Source organism: Garra rufa, chromosome 9 (assembly GCF_049309525.1).
Source record: "Garra rufa chromosome 9, GarRuf1.0, whole genome shotgun sequence".
Lineage (NCBI taxonomy): Eukaryota > Metazoa > Chordata > Actinopteri > Cypriniformes > Cyprinidae > Garra > Garra rufa.
In genome coordinates, this window is record NC_133369.1 from 13,841,985 (window position 1) to 13,864,766 (window position 22,782).

The window sequence follows — 22,782 nt, forward strand, 5'->3', positions numbered from 1 at the left end:
ATGTCTTTATCATCAACTCTTACTGTTTTTGCTGTATTTTGAATCAAATAAATGCAGACATGGTGAGCAGAAGAGACTTATTTAAAAAGCATTAAAAATCTTACTGTTCAAAAACTTTTGACTGACAGTGTATTTCAAGTAGTTTTTAAGGCAACATTTCTAATTTTTTCTAAGGTTAGAAAAATATAATATTTGTATTATTCAGCTTTATTTTAGTAAACAAATATGTGTTTAATAATTTCTACAATAATAACTGGGGTTTGCGCTAGCTTTGGCACATTTAGCACCTTTAAAATGGCATCAAAAAGTGCAGAAGTGTGCACAATGGGACATACTCTTTAGTTTTTGCCCAATTCTAAATCAGCATGGGATGAGATCAATTCCGGAATGCATTGCATTGAACCCAGAAAACAAAGCAAGAGAAATTGATTATTTTTACTCATTTGATACAAAATGTATCCATAAAAATGATTTAAAATGAATAAAAATGACCATTTTACCCTGACTAGTTCATAGAGTATGTATAAAAATGACTAGTTTGTGATGAATATAATTATGCTTTTCAGATTATTGCATCATACCTCTTACTGCATTGAGTTTTCTGTGAACTCAGCTTATGCAGTGTGATTTTCTATAGAGCATTCCAAATCGTTAGAAGAGTTCTATTTCATTTAGAAATGAAGTCCATATAGGCAGCTCACTAGGTTTTAGAACAGGACTTTTGAGGTACTATATAAATGATTGTGTGATTGTACAGACATTGAGTCATGTACACATGTTTTCAGGTCATGGGCCGCTGATCTTTATGGTGGTCATTTAGCGGTAGAGAGACCTTTGAGAGAGAGGGAATAAAAGAAAAAAACAGCAGGAGAGAGAGAATAACCAGGCTGGAAAGTGTGATATCCCATCACAGCGACCAAGCTACTAGAGGAGGCTTGCGTTTTCCATTTTGGGATTCAGCTGCGTTTGCACTGAAGACACTGACAGTCTCAGCACCTTTGCACCTTCAGGAACAATAAGGCCTCACCTGGCGCACACACATACTTTTTTTTTCTCATCCGTATCTGTGTGTGTTGAAGGATGTGGCCACTTAAAATCCACTTGTCTCTTTTTCTGGTAAAAACTCATCATTTCCACTTGCAGTTGCAATTATCGCTGCCCATTTTTTTCCCTCCATCCTCTTAAAATGAGAAGCAGCAGCCCTGATGCGGTGATTAACTCTAAATTGCAACAGCTGTTGATGGCAACTCCAATTAAGACTGCAGGCATCAATTTAGTGGCAATCTATAGCATTAGTGGGGTTTCATCTTTTACCAGGCCTGTTAGCCACCCAATGGTGACAGAAGCCTGTCACTCAGGCCTGCAAATTACTCTGATTGGTCAGGGAATAGAGAGTCGGTTGCTTTAGGGTGGCCTGCATTTGACATGCTGGCTTTTCTGTAGCGTATATGGAGTTGTGCAGCTTAGTAGTGAAAGATGTGCTATTACCACTGCATCCTTGAGCCTTAGGATGCTCTAAACTTACTGTTTCTGAAACTAAACATCAGGATGATGTGTTTAAGAGGATTTTTTATATTCTTCTTCTTTTCCATAGAGTAGTCATTTGTTCATGGAAATCTCTATTGAAACAACAGATTTTCTTATTTTAATTGGAATTAATTAAATGGAATATATTTTACACATACACACACATACACAGTAATATTAATTGTCAGATTAACTTTTATTTTAATTGTTTTATATAAATATATTTATTAAAAAGTACACAAAAAATTATATAGATATAATTATTGTCATTATTTATAAAAATTAATCAAATGTAATATCTTTTCTGTGTGTGTGTATATGTTTCTATTAAAAAATCTCTTCATAAAATGTTTTATTATGTGTATTATTTAACATTAAAACTAATTAAATTTATATATTTTATATGTGAAAGTTTAATAAAATATTTTTTAAATATATTGTTGTTGTATTTTATTGAAATTAATGCAATTACTATATTTTACAATAACAGTCATATTAACTGTTAGATTTTTTTTATTTGTATTGTTTTATATGAATCTATCGATGAAAAAGTTTATGAAAAAATATTGTTTCATTTTTTATATTTATTGTTATTATTTGTTATTAATTATAGAAATAATATTTGAAATATATTTATAATATATTTATACTGTGTATGTGTATGTGTGTGTGTGTGTGTGTGTACCTGGTATTCATCACGTTGTGGGGACCAAATGTCCCCACAAGGATAGGAATACCAGTAGATTTTGACCTTGTGGGGACATTTCTTAGGTCCCCATGAGGAAACAGGCTTATAAATCATGCACAATGAGTTTTTTGAGTAAGTAAAAGTTTGCACAATCTCCTGTGAGGGCTAGGTTTAGGTGTAGGGTAGGTGTAGGGCGATAGAAAGTACGGTTTGTACAGTATAAAAACCATTACGCCTATGGAATGTCCCCATAAAACATGTAAACCCAACGTGTGTGTGTGTGTGTGTGTGTGTGTGTGTGTGTGTGTGTGTGTGTGTGTGTGTGTGTGTGTATATATATATATATATATATATATATATATATATATATACATATACATATACATATACACACACACACACACACACATATACACACATAAAGACATTTTAGATATTTATTTGTATATGAAACCTCTTCTGAACAAGACCCAGTTCTCATTTTTTAGCACGTCCTGCTGGCTATGTTTAGGCATCATGTACGGACATCATTTCTATAGAGGGAATAAGATGGAAATTGATCATCTGGCTGGTTTAGTGACAAACGACTCTTTATACGGTCCCACGGTGTTAATCGAAAGATGGTATCGATTTTATCATTCGTTTTTTAACAACCGTCATTGTAACATCCTAATGGTTCTTCTAGGCCTTCTATTCTTTCCCAACCCTCCCTTTGGCCTTCGCTGGCAGAGCTCCAACTAGAGCACTCTGTCCCTATGGGCTAATCAGCTGAGCACAGGCCCGTTGGCTGGGCTGTTAGTTCTGGCTGTAATGCAGGCGGTGGGAATGTGTGTGAGCTTCCCAGCCCTGTTTAATCTCTCCTCTCTCTGGAATGCTGATACTCCGAAGTGCTGCTTCAGCAACACCGACCATTCCGAGCACAGAAATATTGAGCGTAGAGCTTCGACAGCACAGACAAAGCTCGGACACCTGTCTCAGACGTACCATAGATGGTCCATGCAGATGCATTAGTTTGCATGAAAGGTCCCGCCCTTGACTTCGCTTCTCCTGCAGATGAAGTCCGTAACGAGACTCCTGGGCTCCAAACGGTTTAGATGTTATTAAATATTTATGTTACGTTCATTAAGCATTTAAAAACTATTTATAGTGCCATCAGCGAGAGTGGCATGTTCCTCTGTTAGTAGCTGTGAGAATGTAGCAGTCTTTTTTTTTCTGAGCTGCTGTTGGAGAGAATTAAACAGAGCGTGCTGACTGTTATTTGACGTTTTGAGCGGGGCCTGAGCCGTCCGAAAGGAGACACAGAGGTCTAGGTGAGATGTGGATTGGTATGACATTCACAGATGCTTGCTGAAATCCCCATCGCTCAGTTCTGGGAAAGGAGGCAGCAAGGACAGAACGAACTCTGGCTGTTTGTTGCACTGTGTCATACGGAAATCTGCTTTTTACTTAGTCCCTGTGGTGACAATAAACTTTCTTTTTTTTGTTGGACACTGCAGGCCAAGAACAAGAACTTTATGTAAGAGCCTTTGTTTTTTTTTTCCTTCAATTTATGTTTGTTTTCCTGTTTATATATATATATATATACTGTATATATATACACTATAAATAAAAATACATTTTTGAATATTTTTTTTGTATTTACACTTAATTGTATTTAGTTTTATTTTAATATTATATTTAATATTTATTCTCAATTATTTATTTTATTCTATAACTATTAGTGACTTATTCTTTTTCATACTATTACAGTAAATGTGATTTTATTTATATTACTTTTTTTTACTACATTTCTGTACTATTAGAATAAATTTTTCAGTTAAATGTAATTTTATTTAGTTTTAATTAAATTTAATTGTATAATGTATATTATTTATAATATTTTCATAATATTTATTCTCTAAATGATTTATTTTATTCTACACATTTAGAATTTGTAGAATGTTTCATTTAAACTCAATTTTATTTAGTTTTAATTTAATATTATAGTTAATATTTATTCTCAATTATTTATTTTTTATACATTTTAGTTGCTTATTCTTTTCCATACTATTAGGGTAAATGTGATTTTATTTTATTACTTTTTATAGTTTCAATTTGACTACACTTCATCTGTACTATTAGAATATTTTTTTCTTCTTTCTTTCTATTTTTTGTTTGTATTTTTAATATTTTTTCCTGTTTTGTATTATTATAACATACTATTACTTGACCACACTACTTCTGTACTATTGAAATATTTGTGACCTTGTACTGTTTTATAAACTGATTATGGTAACATTAGGCCATATTTTTCATAAAGTGGTGTAATTTTATGTAAATACTGTATATTAGACAATATGAAGCCCATTCATTTAGGAAGGACATGCAAGTGTGTGTGAACAGTTGCTCACATGTACTCTAATAATTAGTTACTTACAACTGAATAAGTAACTTGAATGAATAGACAAGCATTTTATAATATACCTGCATATAATTTGTTTTTCCCCATCATCCATAACCACTAAATGGCCTCATTTTGGGTTTCAAAGGTAGACTCTGAAGAGCATAATTTGATCAATTGAGTAGCTCTGTTCAGCCTGACCTAGACCAAACTGCTTTTCATACTGTAAGGTGAAAGGCATTCGAGCTTACATAGAGAGAAAGAGAGCACTGGAGACATTGTGTCCTTAGGTTATGACAAAGACACACATACATATGTTCATCTAACGTTTCAAAACACAACCTGAGGAACAATACCATGGCCTTGTCCTCCACACTGGATCATTTTGGAAGCATACTGATACTTGAAGGTATATATCTCACACACACACACACACACACACACACACACACACACACACACACCCAGCTCTGTTTTCACTCTTGTTCAGGGGCCTGAAGGAAGGGCCGGTGTTTTCATTTCATATTCATAAATCATTCATACATCTCACCACGTCCGTCCTTTAGAAAATCAGCCCCTCGTCTTTATATTGAGATTCCAAATGTATTTTCCCATCCACATCACACACGTAATCCCCCTGCCTGTCACTCTTTCCCAGCTCTCAGCTTTGACGAGAGTGACACATTTATGAGATATTTTCACTGAGCTCTTATTCTTTTGTATTTCTAAGGCTTTGGCTCTCTAATACAATTAAATAGATGTTTCAGGCTCAGAATGAGGGTGGAGTCCAATTTGAAATGTTAACCCCTCACCCCCTGGAAAGCAGGTAGCCCCTTTAAAGGGGACATGTTATAAAAGCATGACTTTTTCCTTGTTTAAAGGAGCAGTTCACTTCCAGAACAAAAATTTACAGATAATGTACTCACCCCCTTGTCATCCAAGATATTCATATCTTTCTTTTTTTCAGTCATAAAGAAATTGTTTTTTGAGGAAAACATTTCAGGATTTTTCTCCATATAATGGACTTCAATGGTGCCCCCGAGTTTGAACTTCCAAAATGCCGTTTAAATGCAGCTTGAAATGGCTCTAAATAATCCTAGCCGAGGAAGAAGGGTCTCATCTAGCGAAACTCTTGGTTATTTTCTAAAAAAAAATATACAGTTTATTTACTTTATAACCTCAAACGTTCATCTTGTCTAGCCCTGCTTTAACTCTGTGTATTCCAGTTCATGACAGTTAGGGTATATCGAAAAACTCCCATCTTATTCAACTTCAAATTCAAAATCATCCTTCATGGCTGTTGTACATTTTTGGTGGACACCTAAAAGTTGAAGGACACTTTTGAAGTTGGAGGAGAAAATAAGATGTCAATTTTTCAACCTACCCTAACTTTCATGAACCGGAATACACAGAGTACACGCAGAGCTAGACAAGATGAGCGTTTGAGGTTAAAAGTATATAAATTGTAAATTGTTTTAGGAAAATAACTGATCGTTTCGCTACATAAGACCCTTCTTCCTCTGCTGGGATAGAGCCCTTTGAAGCTGCATTTAAACTGCATTTTGAAAGTTCAAACTCGGGGGCACCATAGAAGTCCACTATATGGAGAGAAATCCTGAAATGTTTTCCTATAACTACAGACAAAAAGACATGAACATCTTGGATGACAAGTGGGTGAGTACATTATCTGTAAATCTTTGTTTTGGAAGTGAACTACTCCATTAAGTGCTATAATCGAGTCCTGTGACATTGAAATTTCTTTCCCAGCTGTTTATTTTTACAGACCTAACTGACTATTTTTGTAACTCATTTGTGTTTTTTAACATGAACTTGTGTGTATTTGACAGTTTAAGTGCAATAAGACATGAAAGAGACCTTAGTTTAGTACTCACATGCCGTGTGACATCTGCTTTCTCTGTGCATGTTTCGGATGTGTGTGCTCAGAAAACCCTATATCAGATGTTTAAACTAATATGGCTTTAAAAACGCGTGATTTCATTGTGACGGACATCATCATCTAAATCAAAACAATGTTTTTTTTATCAGAGTATCTGAGGTATGTAAGGTAAAGGCACAGATCTATTCTGGAAAAGGGGTGAGGAGCAGCAACTCATTTGCATTTGAAAAGACATGCATGTTTCTGCTTCCATCCAAAATAGGCATATTCAAAATGATATAATAAATGATCTGTGGGGTATTTTGAGCTGACACTTCACAGACACATTCTGGGCACACCTAAGATGTATATTATGTATTGTAAAAAGGGGTATAATAGGTCTTCTTGAAAGTGACAGCACTAAAGATATTTTCAGATTAAACTTGCATTTGGGATTCAAGTTTTAAACCTTAACTAGACTGTAAGTGTTTTACATAGAGATGTAAGCTAATGTCAACATGTACTGGTGTTAATCTGTGATTTTTTTGCCAGTTGAAATGGATATGTCAATATTTTTTTCCCAGGAGAAAATTATAAAAATAAATTAATTTCATTTTAATAGACACACACTACCATTGAAAGGTTAAAATGTGAAGGTTAAAAGGTTAAAAAAGTTTAGCAAGACTCATTTAGCAAGATTTATTTGACCAAAAATACAGTAACAACAGTAATATTACAATTGAAAAACTATTTTGTTTTAAATTGTTCCTGTGATGCAAATCTAAATTTTCAGTATCATTACTTTAGTCTTCAGTGTCACAAAATCCCTTAGAAATTATTCTAATATGTGACCCTGGACCACAAAACCAGTCATAAGGTTCAATTTTACAAAATTGAGATGTATACATCACATGAAAGCTCAATAAATAAGCTTTCTATTGATGTATGGTTTGTTAGGATAGGACAATATTTGGCCGAGATACATCTATTTGAAAATCTGGAATCTGAGGGTGCAAAAAAATCAAAATACTGAGAAAATCACCTTTAAAGTTGTCCAAATTCAGTTCTTAACAATGCGTATTACTAATCAAAAATTACATTTTGATATATTTATAGTAGGAATTTTACAAAAAATCTTAATGGAACATGATCTTTACTTAATTTCCTAATGATTTTTGGCATAAAAGAAAAATCAATAATTTTGACCCATACAATGTATTTTTGGCTATTGCTACCAATATACACCAGCGACTTAAGACTGGTTTTGTGGTCCAGGGTCACATATGCTAATTTGTGCTCAAGACACATTTTTTATTATCATTGTTGAAAACAGTTGCTTAAGATTTTCTTTTTCAGAATTCGAATTCGTTCACTTTTAATCAATTTAACGCATCACTGTATAGAAGTGTTAATTTTTTTCTTATTAAATCAGAATCATCACACGTTTCAATCACAGGTTGATTTCAAGTCTATCTAAATGTTATAAACACAAGTGTGCACTTTCATACAAATACCTATGAATGCTAATGAGATCTGTAACTGTCCCCTGCATGATAGTCATCCAAATGCATGAGTTTTATCACGGAGGAGCCTTACAAATTGTTCTTTTATGGATGTCACCCTGAGAAACAATTACCTTTTGAATAGGGCTTTATATGCTGTTGTTTGTTTACACTTTCCTTAATTAAATATGTTAAGAAGTTTTTATTATTTTGCATTAACATTTTATTATTTATTTTAATCCCAGTTTTATATATCGGTCATTTTAGGCAGCTTTAAAAACACCCTTACAATCAAGTTTGATAATCTCACTACTTGAAGTGCCCTGCGTGGGGTGTTCAGTAACCCGTTTGGATCTCAGCCAGTGAATGAGAGCGTAGAGAACATCTGGTGTGTGAGGACTGAGGAGATATCATAAAGCAACTACAGTTGCTCTTTTAATCACTTTCACTTAATAAAAGAGTGATGGTCTCCTGCAGGGTCGGGCCTCACACATCACAAATGGGATATTTGCACACACGCACACATGTCAGATAACTCCTTAACTCACCAGCAGGTCGCCGTCATTCTCTGCTAGCCCACCAACACTTTCTGTTTTCACTTCTTTTTCTCTCACTCTGTTTCGGTTAGAAATTTACAGCCCAGCCCATATGGCAGTTTTCTTTTGCAGTGGATACTACACCTTAAAAATATCTTGTTCATAGTTCATTTGCTTTAAAAAACTAAAAACTAAAAATAGCTAATAATAACAACCCATTTTTAAAAATTGGATCAGGAAGATTTGTTCTCATTTTTGTCACTTATGCTTACCAAGGATGTATTTATTTAATCAATAACAGTAATATTTCATAGTATTATTATTACAATTTAAATGTACACAGTTGAGGTCAAAAGTTTACGTGCACCTTGCAAAATCGGCAAAATGTTAATTATTTTACCAAAATAGGAGGGATCAAACAAGTTGTGTGTTATTTTTTATTTAGTACTGACCTGAATAAAATATTTCACATAAAAGACATTCAAATGTAATTCACAAGGGAAAATAATAGTTTTTGTGTATTTGAACTGTATGATTTTGAGATCCATCTTTTCACACTGAGGACAAACCTGGGGGTGAAAACTTTTTGAATTTGAAGATCAGGGTAAATTTTACTTATTTTGTCTTCTGGGAAACATGTACGTATCTTCTATAGATTCTGAAGGGCAGTACTAAATGAAGAAATATGATATTTAGGCAAAATAAAAATAAAAAATACATATCTTCATTTTGTTCAAAAGTTTTCACTCCTGGTTGTTAATGCGTAGTTGTTCCTTCTGGAGCATTAGTTATCATTTGATCCTTCTGTAATAGTTGCATATGAGTCCCTTAGTTGTCCTTAATGCAAAAGAATGGATCTCAAAATCATACAGTCATTGTTGGAAAGGGTTAAAATGCACAAAAATGCTGAACACCCAAATAATCTGTGGGACCTGAAGGATTTTTCTAAAGAACAGCGAGCTGTTCAGGACAAACAAGGGTATTATAAATAACTATCACTAAACAACAGAAAAAAACAGAGGTGGATCATTCATCTAACAGGTCATTTTTATTGTCTATCAAATTATGCAAAAACTGTGTTCAGGACACATATAAAGCTAGCTGTGAAATTAAAGTTGCCAGTTTAATTCCAGAAATATTTCAAATGTCACTAAATGTTATCAGAACATCATTTGAGATTTTATGGAAATTACATTTCACAGCTAGACATATAAAATAGGTTTCTTTTTCTTTACAGTGTATGATTTTCCTTTGCACATTTTAGCCTGGGCTTCAAAAAGACAGCCACAGTATGTTCTCTTAGTGTGCAAGTGCTTTAATGCTGCTCATTTTGGTCTTTACATGCACACTCACATCTAAAGCCCTTCAACAAGCGGCATACAGTGTCTGTATCGTGTGCACTGTCCTCTCAGACCCCCATTAGCCAGCCTCGCAGTGTCTCCATAAGAGGCCATCAACACAACAATGGATTCCACCGGTGCGTGAGTGAGAGACAGGTAGAGATGTGCCCAGCCAAGGCCCTCCAGCATTTTGTAGTCTTCATTTACACAGCTTTCAGCTTTAACAGCTCATTCTTTCAGTCTCCTCTCCATCCTGGGTTTCTAATGCCGCCACTCGCAAAAGCAGCATGGAAGATCGGACCAAAATACCCTTAGGATGGTTGTAAAACATTCAAAAGTTTTTTTCTGAGACACTTTGTAGTAAGGTATCCTCACCTGTACTGTATGTTTCGCCGAGTCTTGCGCACTCAGAAGGCCATGTCCCGTCTAAATGCAACCAGAGGTTATGTCTGAATGTGTGCGACTATGTGATGATTGACATTTCTAATGTTCGACTGTGTGTGTGTTCTCTTCACAGCAACAGGAGCAGGACCCCACTAACTTGTACATCTCTAACCTCCCGGTTTCAATGGATGAACAAGAGCTGGAGAACATGCTGAAACCCTTCGGACATGTCATCTCCACACGGATACTGCGGGACGCCAACGGGGTCAGCCGAGGGGTCGGCTTTGCCAGGTAGCCTTGACAACCGACACTCTCTTTGGCACCTTCAAGAGGGCACCTATAAAAACATCCCTTAGTTTCATTCTTTTCCTGCTTTTCTCCCTCCTCTCTTGTGTGGCGCGTGTGGGGTGGGTTGGCTGGTTTTCAGGGTCACTGACTGTGTAAGAGATCCCAGCAGAGGCTGTGTGTGTATGCGTGCGTGTGCGTGTGTGTGTGTGTGTGTGTGTGTGTGTGTGTGTGTGTGTGTGTGTGTGTACGAGTTTGCCAGCCAGGCAATTAGCCGTTCAGCCATGATTGGGTGAGCAGAGCTGAATGGGGCCGCACAGAGGAGAGGAGCCACTCCAGAGAGCACAGACTAAATCAAGACTCCCAGCAGCCCGAAACAAACACTATATAACACCCCTGCCGCTCTTTATTTTCCCTCTTACATTCTCTCAACCCCTCTCCTCTCGTTCTCTAAATTAACATATAAGGATGTTTCTTCAATTACAGGAACTTTAATGTCCCAAAGGTTAAAACTAATAGATTTTAACTTGTTTTTGGTATTTGAAGATCACATCCAAACTGGGAACTTTTTGTTATGACATCATTGTTTATTTTGGCTCCTTTTTAAATTAGATTTATGCATCAATATATTAAATTGAATTTGATTTACCTAGGGATGGGTGATATGGCCAAAAAATTATCACAATAAACTTTTGTGACCCTAGACCACAAAACCAGTCTTAAGTAGCATGGGCGCATTTGTAGCAATAGCTAAAAATACATAGTGTGGATCAAAATTATCGATTCTTTTATGCCAAAAATCATTAGGATATTAAGTGAAGATCATGTTCCATGAAAATATTTTGTAAATTTCCTAGTTTAAATATATCACAACTTACTTTTTGATTAGTTATATGCACTTAATATGCTAAGAACTTAATTCGGACAACTTTAAAGATGATTTTTCTCAGTATTTAGATTTTTTTTTTTTTTTTTTTTTTGCACCCTCAGATTTTCAAATTGTTATATCTCAGCAAATCTTTCAGATGACGTATAAATCTCAATTAAAAAAAAATTGACCCTTATGACTAGTTTTGTTGTCCATGGTCATATATCAGTCGATATTGATCATTTTTATTTCTCTCAAGTTTAAAGGCAGATTTTTGGTTCTAGGTGAACACTGTAGAAACCAGACTGTTAATTGTGCTTTTAACCTACTCTTTATGGTCAGACAATGACAAACACTTCACATTTTTTCCAGTTATTTTAATTTATAATAATAATTTAAATTAATTTCTTAGTTTCTGCATTTTCTAATGATTGATGTTGTTTCAAATTCTAAAACAGGTTTGTGTTGCTTGACTTTGATGACGTGTATCTTCAGGACAGTTTGCAGTGTAGGCTGTAATATTAATAATATGTGACCCTGGACCACAAAACCAGTCATAAGGGTCAATATAAGGGTCAAATAGCATCTAAAAGCTGAATAAATAGTTTCCATTGACATGTGGTTTGTTAGGATAGGACAATATTTGGCTGAGATACAACTATTTGAAAACGAGGAATCTGAGGGTGCAAAAAATCAAAATATTGAGAAAAAAGTTATCCAAATGAAGTTCTTAGCAATGCATATGGCTATTCAAAATAAGTTTTGAGATATTTTATGGTAGGAAGTTTACTAAGTATCTTCATGGAACATGATCTTTACTTAATATGCTAATAATTTTTGCCATAAAAGAAAAATCAATAATTTTGATCCATACAATATAATTTTGGCTATTGCTGCAAATAGGCACATGCTACTTAAGACTGTGTTTTGTGGTCCAGGGTCACATATTACATTCTTTGTTAAAAGAATGTTAAAACCACACATATAGCATCTAAATACCATGGTAAAAATATAACTATATGGTTTCTATTTGTATAAAAATAGTAGTCTAAATACTGTTAATATAAATGGATAAATGCTATAGCTTAATCACACAAAATACTGTATTATATTCCATTTCTCCTGTATAAAATGATGAATTATTGATTTAAAATAGTATATAATTGTATTGATTAAAACATAAACAAAATGAAATAAATATACTTGCTGAAGGGCACAGATAAATATGACATTTATTATAAAAGGATAATAATAAGTGAATTTAAATTAGAAGTTTTTTTTAAAGTCTAATGAATGTTAAAATTGATAGCTCTTAATTGTACTATAATGTTGAATAGCTATAGTCAATGGTTAAATATTAGTTAAAAAAGAATATTTGGTATCAGCGATACTCGCCTGTGTCATAAAAAAAGATGCCATTAAGTAAATATTGAAAAAAATACTGTCTTTGTCATTTCTACATTTAATTTGAAAATTGAATGTGAAATCATTGCAATATAAAACAGGGCTCGAAATTAACTTTTTTACTTGGTAGCGCTGGTGCACCCAAAAATTTTTAGGAGCACTAATTTCTTTTTAGCAATGCGCCGATCTTGATTCTTCATGGTTGATTCTGATTGCAGATTTTTTACAAGCAAATGGGCTGATTCTGAAAGCCTTTTTTATATATTTATTTTACGCCTTAAGCAAGGGACAAGAATGAATGAAAATATGAGTACATGAACAAGATGTTTGTTTTCTCTATTATAGGTATAGCCATTTAAATTAGAGGCAACCACTGCATTTTTAAACAATCTACAGTATAAACAACAAAAAATAAACGACACAGTTCTTTCTTAGTCATGTAGACAATAAATGCAGGCATGATCAAAGTAGGCTACTCTTTCAATATTCAAAGTGCAAATAGAGACCGAATTTTTCAAGCATGATACAGAGATATAGACACTACACAACTTATTATAGCCCACATACTAATAACAGCCTAGATATTTTATGTAGCCTAATTAGCGCGCATTGGGGAATCGCTCTCTAAACGTAGGGTATTAAAATTGCTTTTGAATGCGCGTGAGCGTTTTACTTTTGGTTTCGTTTTAACGATCCCGCAAAACTCGACGGTGCAGAGCGTGCATTCTACAATACAAGAGATTACTTTAACAAAACCATTTGAAAGTGGGAGGACACCAACGGGATTTTGAAAAGTGTGTCCCGAGTGGAAATTACGCCCCTGCGTGAGTGGAACTCTGCCGCTGAGTTATCATTTGATGTGAATGTATGCTGCATTGTACAGTATATTGAGACGGAGGCGGCAGAATTGTATCTGACAGAATGTAACGTTACGCTGTAGCACGAAATATAGTAGATTTCTTCAAAAGCAGATTGTGGAGACTTTTTAATTGTCCACAATCAAAGGAGAGAACGGCGAAGCTGTTACTGTATTAGCTCACAACAGTCTGTGCAGAAGTTAGGCTAGCGAAAGTTTTGTAAAGAAATGAAACCAAGTCGCACCACAACAATTTCTCGCACTTGCACAAATACTCCCAAATATAATTTGAGGTCACGCAGTTTAAATTTTGGGAGCATATGCGACCAAAACGGTCGCAATTTCGAGCCCTGTAAAAGTAAATTTAAAAACTTCAATGTCAATTAATTTCAGAAAAAAAAAAGTGAGATTAATTAGTTCATGTTTCCAATCGATTGACACTACTACTATTTATTTATTTATGTCAGGTCCATTATAATTGTGGCCCTAATAGGGGTTTGTCAAACATTATTGTACTTGTTTACCAAAGAGACTAAATGTGTCAGAGATGAGCAGTTTGATATAAAACATCAGATATGTAATATGTGGAGAAAATGAAGAAAAATCAAGGTGAGCAGAATATATTTTTATTCAAACTGAAAAAAAAAAATAAAATCAAACTGTAGCTGTACATTTGTCAGTTTATTCAAAAGTGTGAAAATATTATTAAACGGTGTATTCATTATGCCTAAAATTCTAACTATGAGATTAGCCTCATAAGGGCCATTTTATTTCAAATGCATAATGTTATCAAACCAAATTAAAGTACGTTATTTTAAATACGGTGGAAATTGCATTAGTTGATTGTGAAAAAAAAGACAAAACATTTCCTGTGATGAATGTACATCCACTGTTGGATATTGTTAGAAGAGAAATTTAGCAAGTGAAACTATGAAAAGTGCATTTTAATAGAGTTCATTTTCCACAAGTCCACAGGGCCAAAAATGTCCATAGCTGAAGAAACAAAATCTGTTCGGTTTCAATGTGTTTTCACCACAGTCATGACCGATGGCTTTAATACTGATTGCCTCATGCTGTGTGTTCCTCTCTTCTCTTTCTGTCACAGAATGGAGTCCACCGAGAAATGTGACGTGGTGATTCAACATTTCAACGGAAAGTTCCTGAAAACCCCACCAGGAGTACCAGGCAAGTGTTAACAGCACAGTGTGTTCTAACAATATTGCGTCCTAACCAGATGCAAAGCGATAAAGTGACAATCAACTAGTCATTTTGTTGCCTATATTCAGCTCTGTCCACAGTAAAATTGCATTGCTCTGAAGCCCCTCTCCATTCTGTATATTAAAGAAATAGTTCAGGCAAAAATGACACAGTCATCACTTTTTAAACCCTCATGTTGTTTCAAACTTATTTACTAACCATTCTTTTGAATATTAAATATGTTCTGATTTGCTGATTTTGATCTGAAAATTACACTTGTATCACTCTCTGTGTCGAGCTTTAGATATATACAAAACCCCAAAGCTCGGCGCAATCCAAAGCTCTCGTGTGAGGAAGCACACGTCCCCCCACTTTGAGTCGCTCTGCTCATCAGCTTCATATGACAGGATCTGATTTATAGGTTGATTAAGGTTTAATTTAAGCCTGGTGTGCCTGAGGAAAACAGTTCCCAGAGGACAGCAGTATGTACTGCATATACTAGAGACAAACATTTATACTGAGGACAGCATTTGGAGCACGTTTAACTTACATTTCAGAGCGAAACAAAACATTAGTGAGATTTGATGTAGGGCAGGACTTGATTTTATCTATTCGCAGTAAATTGGATTGGAAAAAGTGGGACGTGATATTATTGGTTGGCATTATTTTTGGCCTTATTCCAAAGGCCAAGGCCAAATGTGTTATTAGGTTTCGCTGATAGATTTTTCTTTAAATGACAATTCTTATTGCAATCTTAATTGACAGCATTTGTGGCATAATAATGATTACAACAAAAATCTATTTCAACCTTTTCTTTATAAAAACAAAAGTAAAAATCTAAGTTATAGTATAAGGCAAAAAGGCCAATCTGTAAATGTTAAAATACTTAAGACATAAACAAAAAATTGTTTAAATGATTTTAAAATGAACAGTTTGTTTACTAACCATTTTAATCCGATAAAACTAATGTAAAAATATTTAAACAGCTCACATAATACAAGTTTTTGTAGATTAATTAATATAAATGCTTTTATGAAATTAAAAGCTTCACATTTCTGCTTTATGTCCAAAAAAATGGTCCATCCATTAAAAAAAACAGTATTTATTTGAAGTTGGTATCTTTTGTAACATCATAAATGTATTTTTGAGCAATTTAATGCATGATGTACTAATCACTTCCACTACTGAATGAAAAAATCAAAAAGACAAAAAAAACAAAAGTAAAAATGATTTAAATGGCTCACATGATACAGGTATTAGCAGGTTAATTAATATAAATGCTTTTATAAAGTTAAAAGCTTTACATTTCTGCTTTATATCCACCAAAAAATTGGTTTATTAATTGGAAAAAAAAACAGTATTTATTTGAAGTTGGTATCTTTTAGAACATTATAAATGTATTTTTGATCAATTTAATACATGATGTACTATGTAAAATAATTATGTTATTAAATTATTAATCTATTTAATTCTTTATTTATGATATAATGCTAGTTATGAAATTAGAGTTGTCAGTTTTATTCCAGAAATGTTTCAAATGCCACTACTGCATGAAAAATGTTTTAAAACAAAAAAAATATTTAAAATGAATAAAACAGCTCACGTAATACAAGTTTTAGCAGATTAATTAATATAAATGCTTTTATAAAGTTTAATATTAATAAAAATTAAAGTTTAATTTTAATTAAAATATATATATTTATATATATATATATATATATATATATATATATATATATATATATATATATATATATATATATATATATATGTGTATGTATAAAACAAATAATGCTGTAAACAATAAAACAAATGTAAAAATGATTTAAATAGCTCACATAGTACAAGTTTTAGCAGATTAATTAATATAAAGGTATTTAATAAAATTAAAAGTTTCACATTTCTGCTTTATACTCTTTAAAATCTGGTCCATTCATTAAAAAAAATCAGCATTTATTTGAAATAGGCATCTTTTGTAACACAATAAATGTCTTTTGATCAGTTTAGTGCATAATGTATCTAAAATATTCTTATATCAAATTAATAATGCATATATAATGTTGTAAACAATAAAACCAATGTAAAAATGATGTAATGATGGTTCACCTAATGCACATTTTATCAGATGAATTAATAAAAGTGCTTTTATAAAATTAAAACCTTCACATTTCTGTTTTATACTCTTTCAAATCTGGTCCATTCATTAAAAAAACTGCATCTTTTGTAACTCAATAAATGTCTTTTTGAACAGTTTAATGTGTAACGTACTATCTAAAATATTCTTTTATCAAATTAATATATATATATAATTCATATATAATGTTGTAAACAATAAAACCAATATAAAAATGATGTAAATAGCTTACATAATATGAATTTTATCTTCTATAAAATTAAAAGCTTCACATTTCTTCTTTATATCCTTCAAAAATTGGTCCATTAACTTTCACTCTAAGTGCCTCACCGTAGCTCAATTTTTGCTTATTTCAAAGAAAACGATGGAGAAATAATTCAAAATTACTTCTCATGGTCATTAACATTATGCTGATTGAGCTTATCTTGTATTGAACTCACAATGTTCCTTTAAAGTAACAAACACTCAGCAGTCATGCTCAAAAAGACCAGAGACATTTAACAACGACAGACGCACACCCAAATGTGTAAACAGTGTTGTTTAATGGTGTAGTTTTGCAAAGCTCAGGGTATTTTCCTCAGTAATGTGCTTGGTGTTTGTTCCCCTGCTGTTGCGGAGCTTTCTAGTTTCCCTTAGAGAGAGAAAAGGCGAGCAAAGGCAACAGAAACCGAGCTGTAGAGGTTAGGGTGGATGAGAGAGAGCGAATATGCAGTTCCTGTTGGATGCAGTAGGTGTGTGTGTGTGTATCTGTCTGTTTTCTGTTTGAAGGAGGCAAAGGCAGAGGGCTTGGGGGGGTGTAAAAGCAACTGACAAGACAGAGAGAGAGAATAGGAAGAGAGAGATTGGAGAGGGCAGCCTGCAACTCTGGCAGTTGCTGTGTGATTTGTGGGGTGTAGCGTGCGGCTCGGTGTCAGACCCAAAGACAGAGGGATGATGGATGACTTCATCTATACCTCTCTCTCTCTTTAAAGTCTCTCTCTCTCTCTTTTCTCAGTACTAACAGACTCCTGGCCAACTCAGTTTTGTCTTTACCTTTAGACTGTGTCTTAACCTGGTGCGAGATGATAAAGCGACAAGCAATAAAAATGCCTTCCATGTAAATCGGAGTTGTTTCTAACCAGCTGCGACCGCGACAAGCAATGAGCATTTTTTCGGTCACTTGGTTTCTATTTCTGTAGTGTTGTCTTGGCCTCGTCCACACCGAAATCTCATTGGTCTGATTAAAATGTAGAATAATGTGTATTTTATTAATATAGACTACCATTTAAAAGATTTTTAAATGTTTTTGAAAGTAATATACTTTGAAATGTAATTCATTAATATGATGCAAAGCTGAATTTTCAGCATCATTCAGTCTTCAGTGTTACATGATTCTTCAGAAATTATTCTGATATGATGATTTGGTGATTATTAGAGAGTACAAAAGAGCAGCATTTAGTAGAAATAGGAATTTTACAGTCTTTACCTGTCACTATTCCAGTCACGTAATTTATGAATAAAAATATTCATTTCTTTCAAAAATAGAATGGGGAAAAAACTTTCTGAACCTGAGTTTTTATACCATAGTGTATATTAAATGTCAAACATGTGGCGTTTTTGCTGTCAGTATGGATAAACAATTTACAGATTGAAGCTTGAGGGAACAGTTTACTCAAAGATGAATATACAGCCATTGCTTACTAATAAAACTTATATGACTTTCCTTCCTCCTTGAAACACAAAAGCTGAAGTTTTAAAGACTGTGCTGAATCATCAGAGTAAGTTGAACTCAAGAACAACTCATTCAGACAAGTTTTGAAAATTGGATCAAACGATGCTTCAAAAAAATTAGTGACACTTTACAATAAGGTTCATTAGTTAACATGAACTATGAATGAACAATAGTTCTACAGCATCTATTAAACTTAGTTAATGTTAATTTCAGCAAGTTGTGTTTGTTAAAATTAGTTAAAGCACTGTGAACTAACATGAACAAACAATGAACAACAATGAATTTTATTAACTAACATTAACACAGATTAATAAATTCTGTAATACATATATTGTTCATTGTTTATTCATCTTAGTTAATACACCTTATTGTAAAGTGTAAAAATGACTCATTCACAAAATATGTATTGCTATGCATCTTATTAACACATTGAGGAAAGCAAACACTTTAATGTATTAATTGTTTTCCTGATATAAAACAACCCTATGGTTCTAGAAGACTTATATATAGTGAATATAGTGTACAGGCCATGTGAACTCTTTTTAAAAATCTTTTATGGTGATTTTTAGTCCCCATCCACTAGGGGTGTAACAGTACATGCACAGTATTCGTCCCGAACCGTCACGGCACGGATGTCACAGTTTAGTTCATGCAGTCAGACGAGCATAATTTCACAAATCTAAAGTCAGATCATTCTGTTTTTACTTTAAATCTTGAAATTATACAGTCTAATTCAAATCAGCTTGTTTAAATCAAATCAGATAATTCAAATCAAAAACAACTGTTTAGGCTACACTACCAGTCAGAAGTTTTTGAACAGTAAGATTTTAAATGTTTTTCAAAGTCTCTTCTGCTCACCCAGCCTGCATTTGTTTGATTCAAAGTACAGTAAAATTTTTAAATATTATTACTATTTAAAATAACTGTTTTCTATTTGAAAATATTTTCTGTGATTTCAAAGCAGAATTTTAGCGTCATTACTGCAGTCACATGATCCTTCAGAAATTACTCTAATATTCTGATTTGCTGCTCAAAAAAAAAACATTATTATGTTAAAAACAGTAGAGTTTAATTTTCTCAGTGTTTCTTTATGAATAGAACGTTCAGAAAAACATCTGAAATTTATCTGAAATAGAAATCCTATTATCATCCCTTTTGACCAATTTAAAGCATCCTTGCTAAATAAAAGTATTTTTTTTTTATAATTTCTTATAATAAAAATTATACTGACTCCAAGCTTTTAAATGATAGTGTATAATGTTACAAAAGCTTTTCATTTTCATTTCTATTCATCAAAGAACAGTGCAAAATTGTTTTAAATATTGATAATAATAATAATAATAATAATAAATGTTTTTTTAAACAACAAATCAGCATATTAGAATGATTTCTGAAGGATCGTGTGACACTGAAGACTGGAGTAATGATGCTGAAAATGTAGCTTTGATCACAGAAATAAATTACATTTTAATATATTTTCAAATAGAAAAAAAATATTTTAAATAGTAAAAATATTTCAATATTTTACTGTTTTTGCTGTACTTTGAATCTAATAAATGCAGGCTTGGTGAGAAAAAGAGACTTCTTTAAAAAAAAAAAAACTTAAAAAAAAAATCTTACTGTTCAAATACTTTTGACTGGTAGTGTCTTTTCAAAATATATTAAAAAATACATTCCCTGTTGTACTGAACTTGTACCAAATCGTGTAGCAAAAAAAGCAGTGTGAACATTCTTTAAACCTTCTCTTTTTGTGTCCAATGAGAGGCGTAGAGGTTTGACGCAACACAAGTGAGAGTAAATTATGACTGAAGTTTCATTCTTGGGTGAAATATCCCTTTAAAAAGCCATTTTGAAAAAGAAAAAGCTTCTTCTGAGAAATGAAAGGCCGAGATTGAAAATGAGGAGATATTGTGCTCTCTACAGTCAGGAATATTGCTACAGTCTTAGCCAGCCGTCTGATAATGCATTCAGCCTTGAAAAGGAGCCATGCATGTATTGATATCCAGGTTTAAAGCTCAAAAATAGCACCTCATCGATTTTCTCTCCCTCCCCTCCTCTCTTCCATCTTTCTGTCTTTCTCTCTCTCCGTACTTACTATCTAGTAAGTGGATCATACGAGCCTGTGGAATAACTGTGTTTTGCACGAGTGGTTCCTCTTGAAACTTGCCGTGAGCTGAAGATTCTCTCAAACAGGTGTATAGCGTTATTAAAACATCAGACATAAAAGAGATCAAATCTGCAGTGTGCTTTTTACAGAAAAGCGTTGCGCACCTGCATCGCACTTATTCTTCTTGAATAAAAAGAGAAGAAAAGAGCCTGCTTGTTTGTCTCTTAAAGGGACAGTTCACCCTAAAATAAAAACCCTTTTATCATACTTATGTTGTTCCAAACCCGTATCACTTGCTCTGTCGTTCTCCTCTTCTCTCATCTCCATCTGCCGTAGGTGTGTGTTTGCTCGCGTGTTGTCCCGATCCAGCTTACTCAGGCTTTTCTAACAGGCCACGACGGGGCCATCAGGCCTGCACGCTCTCATAATTACACAGGCTCTTAGGCAACATGCTGATGCTGGGGTAGATAATGATGACGACCGTGTAACGCCGTGACCCCTCCATCACGCACGAGCTCCCTGTCATGGGACGTCCAGTGCTCCTTCCGTTCTGCTGATCTTTTCTACATGGCCAGCTCAAGCCTGTGGGCTCTGTCAGATCTTGGAGTGCGTTTCAGGCAATTTGGCCAGCATCCTGATCTCGACCTTAATCCGTTTCTCTTTTTTTTCCCTCCCTCCCTTCTTCTTTCCGTCTCAGCCTATTCATGAGCAAAGTGGCCTGAGGGAAGTCTTAATGGTGTGGGTTTGGGAATCGCGGCACGGATGTGCTGCCGTAACGCTACGCACACACACATATGCATTCGCTCTGGAACGTTTTAGATGATGGTAATTGAAGGTAAAGAGAGAAAGGTTGAGATACAAGCACATATTTTTTATTTACTGTGACACAAGAAAGAAGCACTACTCTACATGAAAGTGAAGAAGAACTAATTGAACGGGGAATGGGTGTATGTAGCAAGGGGTCAAGGTTTGGCTGGTTAGTTTGGCCCTGTGAGCCCCTGCTGGTTGATGCTGTTACTACACCTTCTTGCTACAAATGCTGTTCAAAAGCAGCTGTGTATTGTGACAACATAAATATATTGAAACCATGAAATGGATATTTTTTCCTGCCTTTGACAGTGCAACTCAGGATAGTTTGCTAGTGAAGGCATGGAATTGTCCACTAGCTTGTGTTGCCATCATTTTATGTCCAAATATTATTATTATTTTTTATATATTAAATTTAATTATTATTATTTGACATTTATTTTAAAATATTTTATGTAAACAGTTAATATATTTATTTATTTCCGTACATTTACATTTATTAATTTAGCAGATGCTTTTAACCAAAGTGATTTGAGGAATGAGGAAATTTTTTTATATAAAATATAATTTTTTAAAAATATTTTATAATTAATTTCATATTTAATTTTATTTAAAAAAATGTATTTTTTTTTTTACATTTGCATTTATTTATTTATCCAAAGTGACTTACAAATAGGGAATATAACAAGCAGCACATCTTATTAAACAAATTGTTGCCCTGTAATTAAAAATGAATAATTATCATTCTATTTTTATAAAATATTATTATTATAATTATTATTTATATATTTTACCTTTTAATTCATTTCTTATTTTATTTTATTTAAAAACAGTAATATATTTATTTATTTTTAATTTACATTTATTCATTTTACAGATGCTTTTATCCAAAGTGACTTACAAATAAGAAATATAACAAGAAATTTTCATTTCATTTTTTATTTTATTGTATATTATTAATATTAATAAAAATGTATTTATTTCATTTTTCATTTACATTTATTCATTTAGCAGTGATTTTATTAATTAAAAATGAATAAATTAATATTTTTTGATTAAATATTTAAATTTTTATTTTAAAAAATGTATTTATTTTATTTCATTTACATTTATTCATTTAGCAGTGCTTTTATCCAAAGTGACTTACACATAAGGAATATAACAAGCAATACATCTTAAT

The 22,782-nt window shown here is 33.2% G+C and overlaps 1 protein-coding gene across 3 annotated transcripts in view; it reads left to right on the top strand.

Moving 5' to 3' along the window:
- rbms3 (RNA binding motif, single stranded interacting protein) overlaps nt 1-22,782 on the top strand; it is a 208,012-nt gene that overhangs the window by 132,363 nt on the left and 52,867 nt on the right. For all 3 annotated transcript variants that reach the window (XM_073846608.1, XM_073846607.1, XM_073846606.1), the window contains exons 5-6: nt 10,367-10,524; nt 14,752-14,831. In XM_073846608.1, the coding sequence (XP_073702709.1) occupies nt 10,367-10,524; nt 14,752-14,831 (238 nt within the window). The remainder of the gene's footprint in view (nt 1-10,366; nt 10,525-14,751; nt 14,832-22,782) is intronic.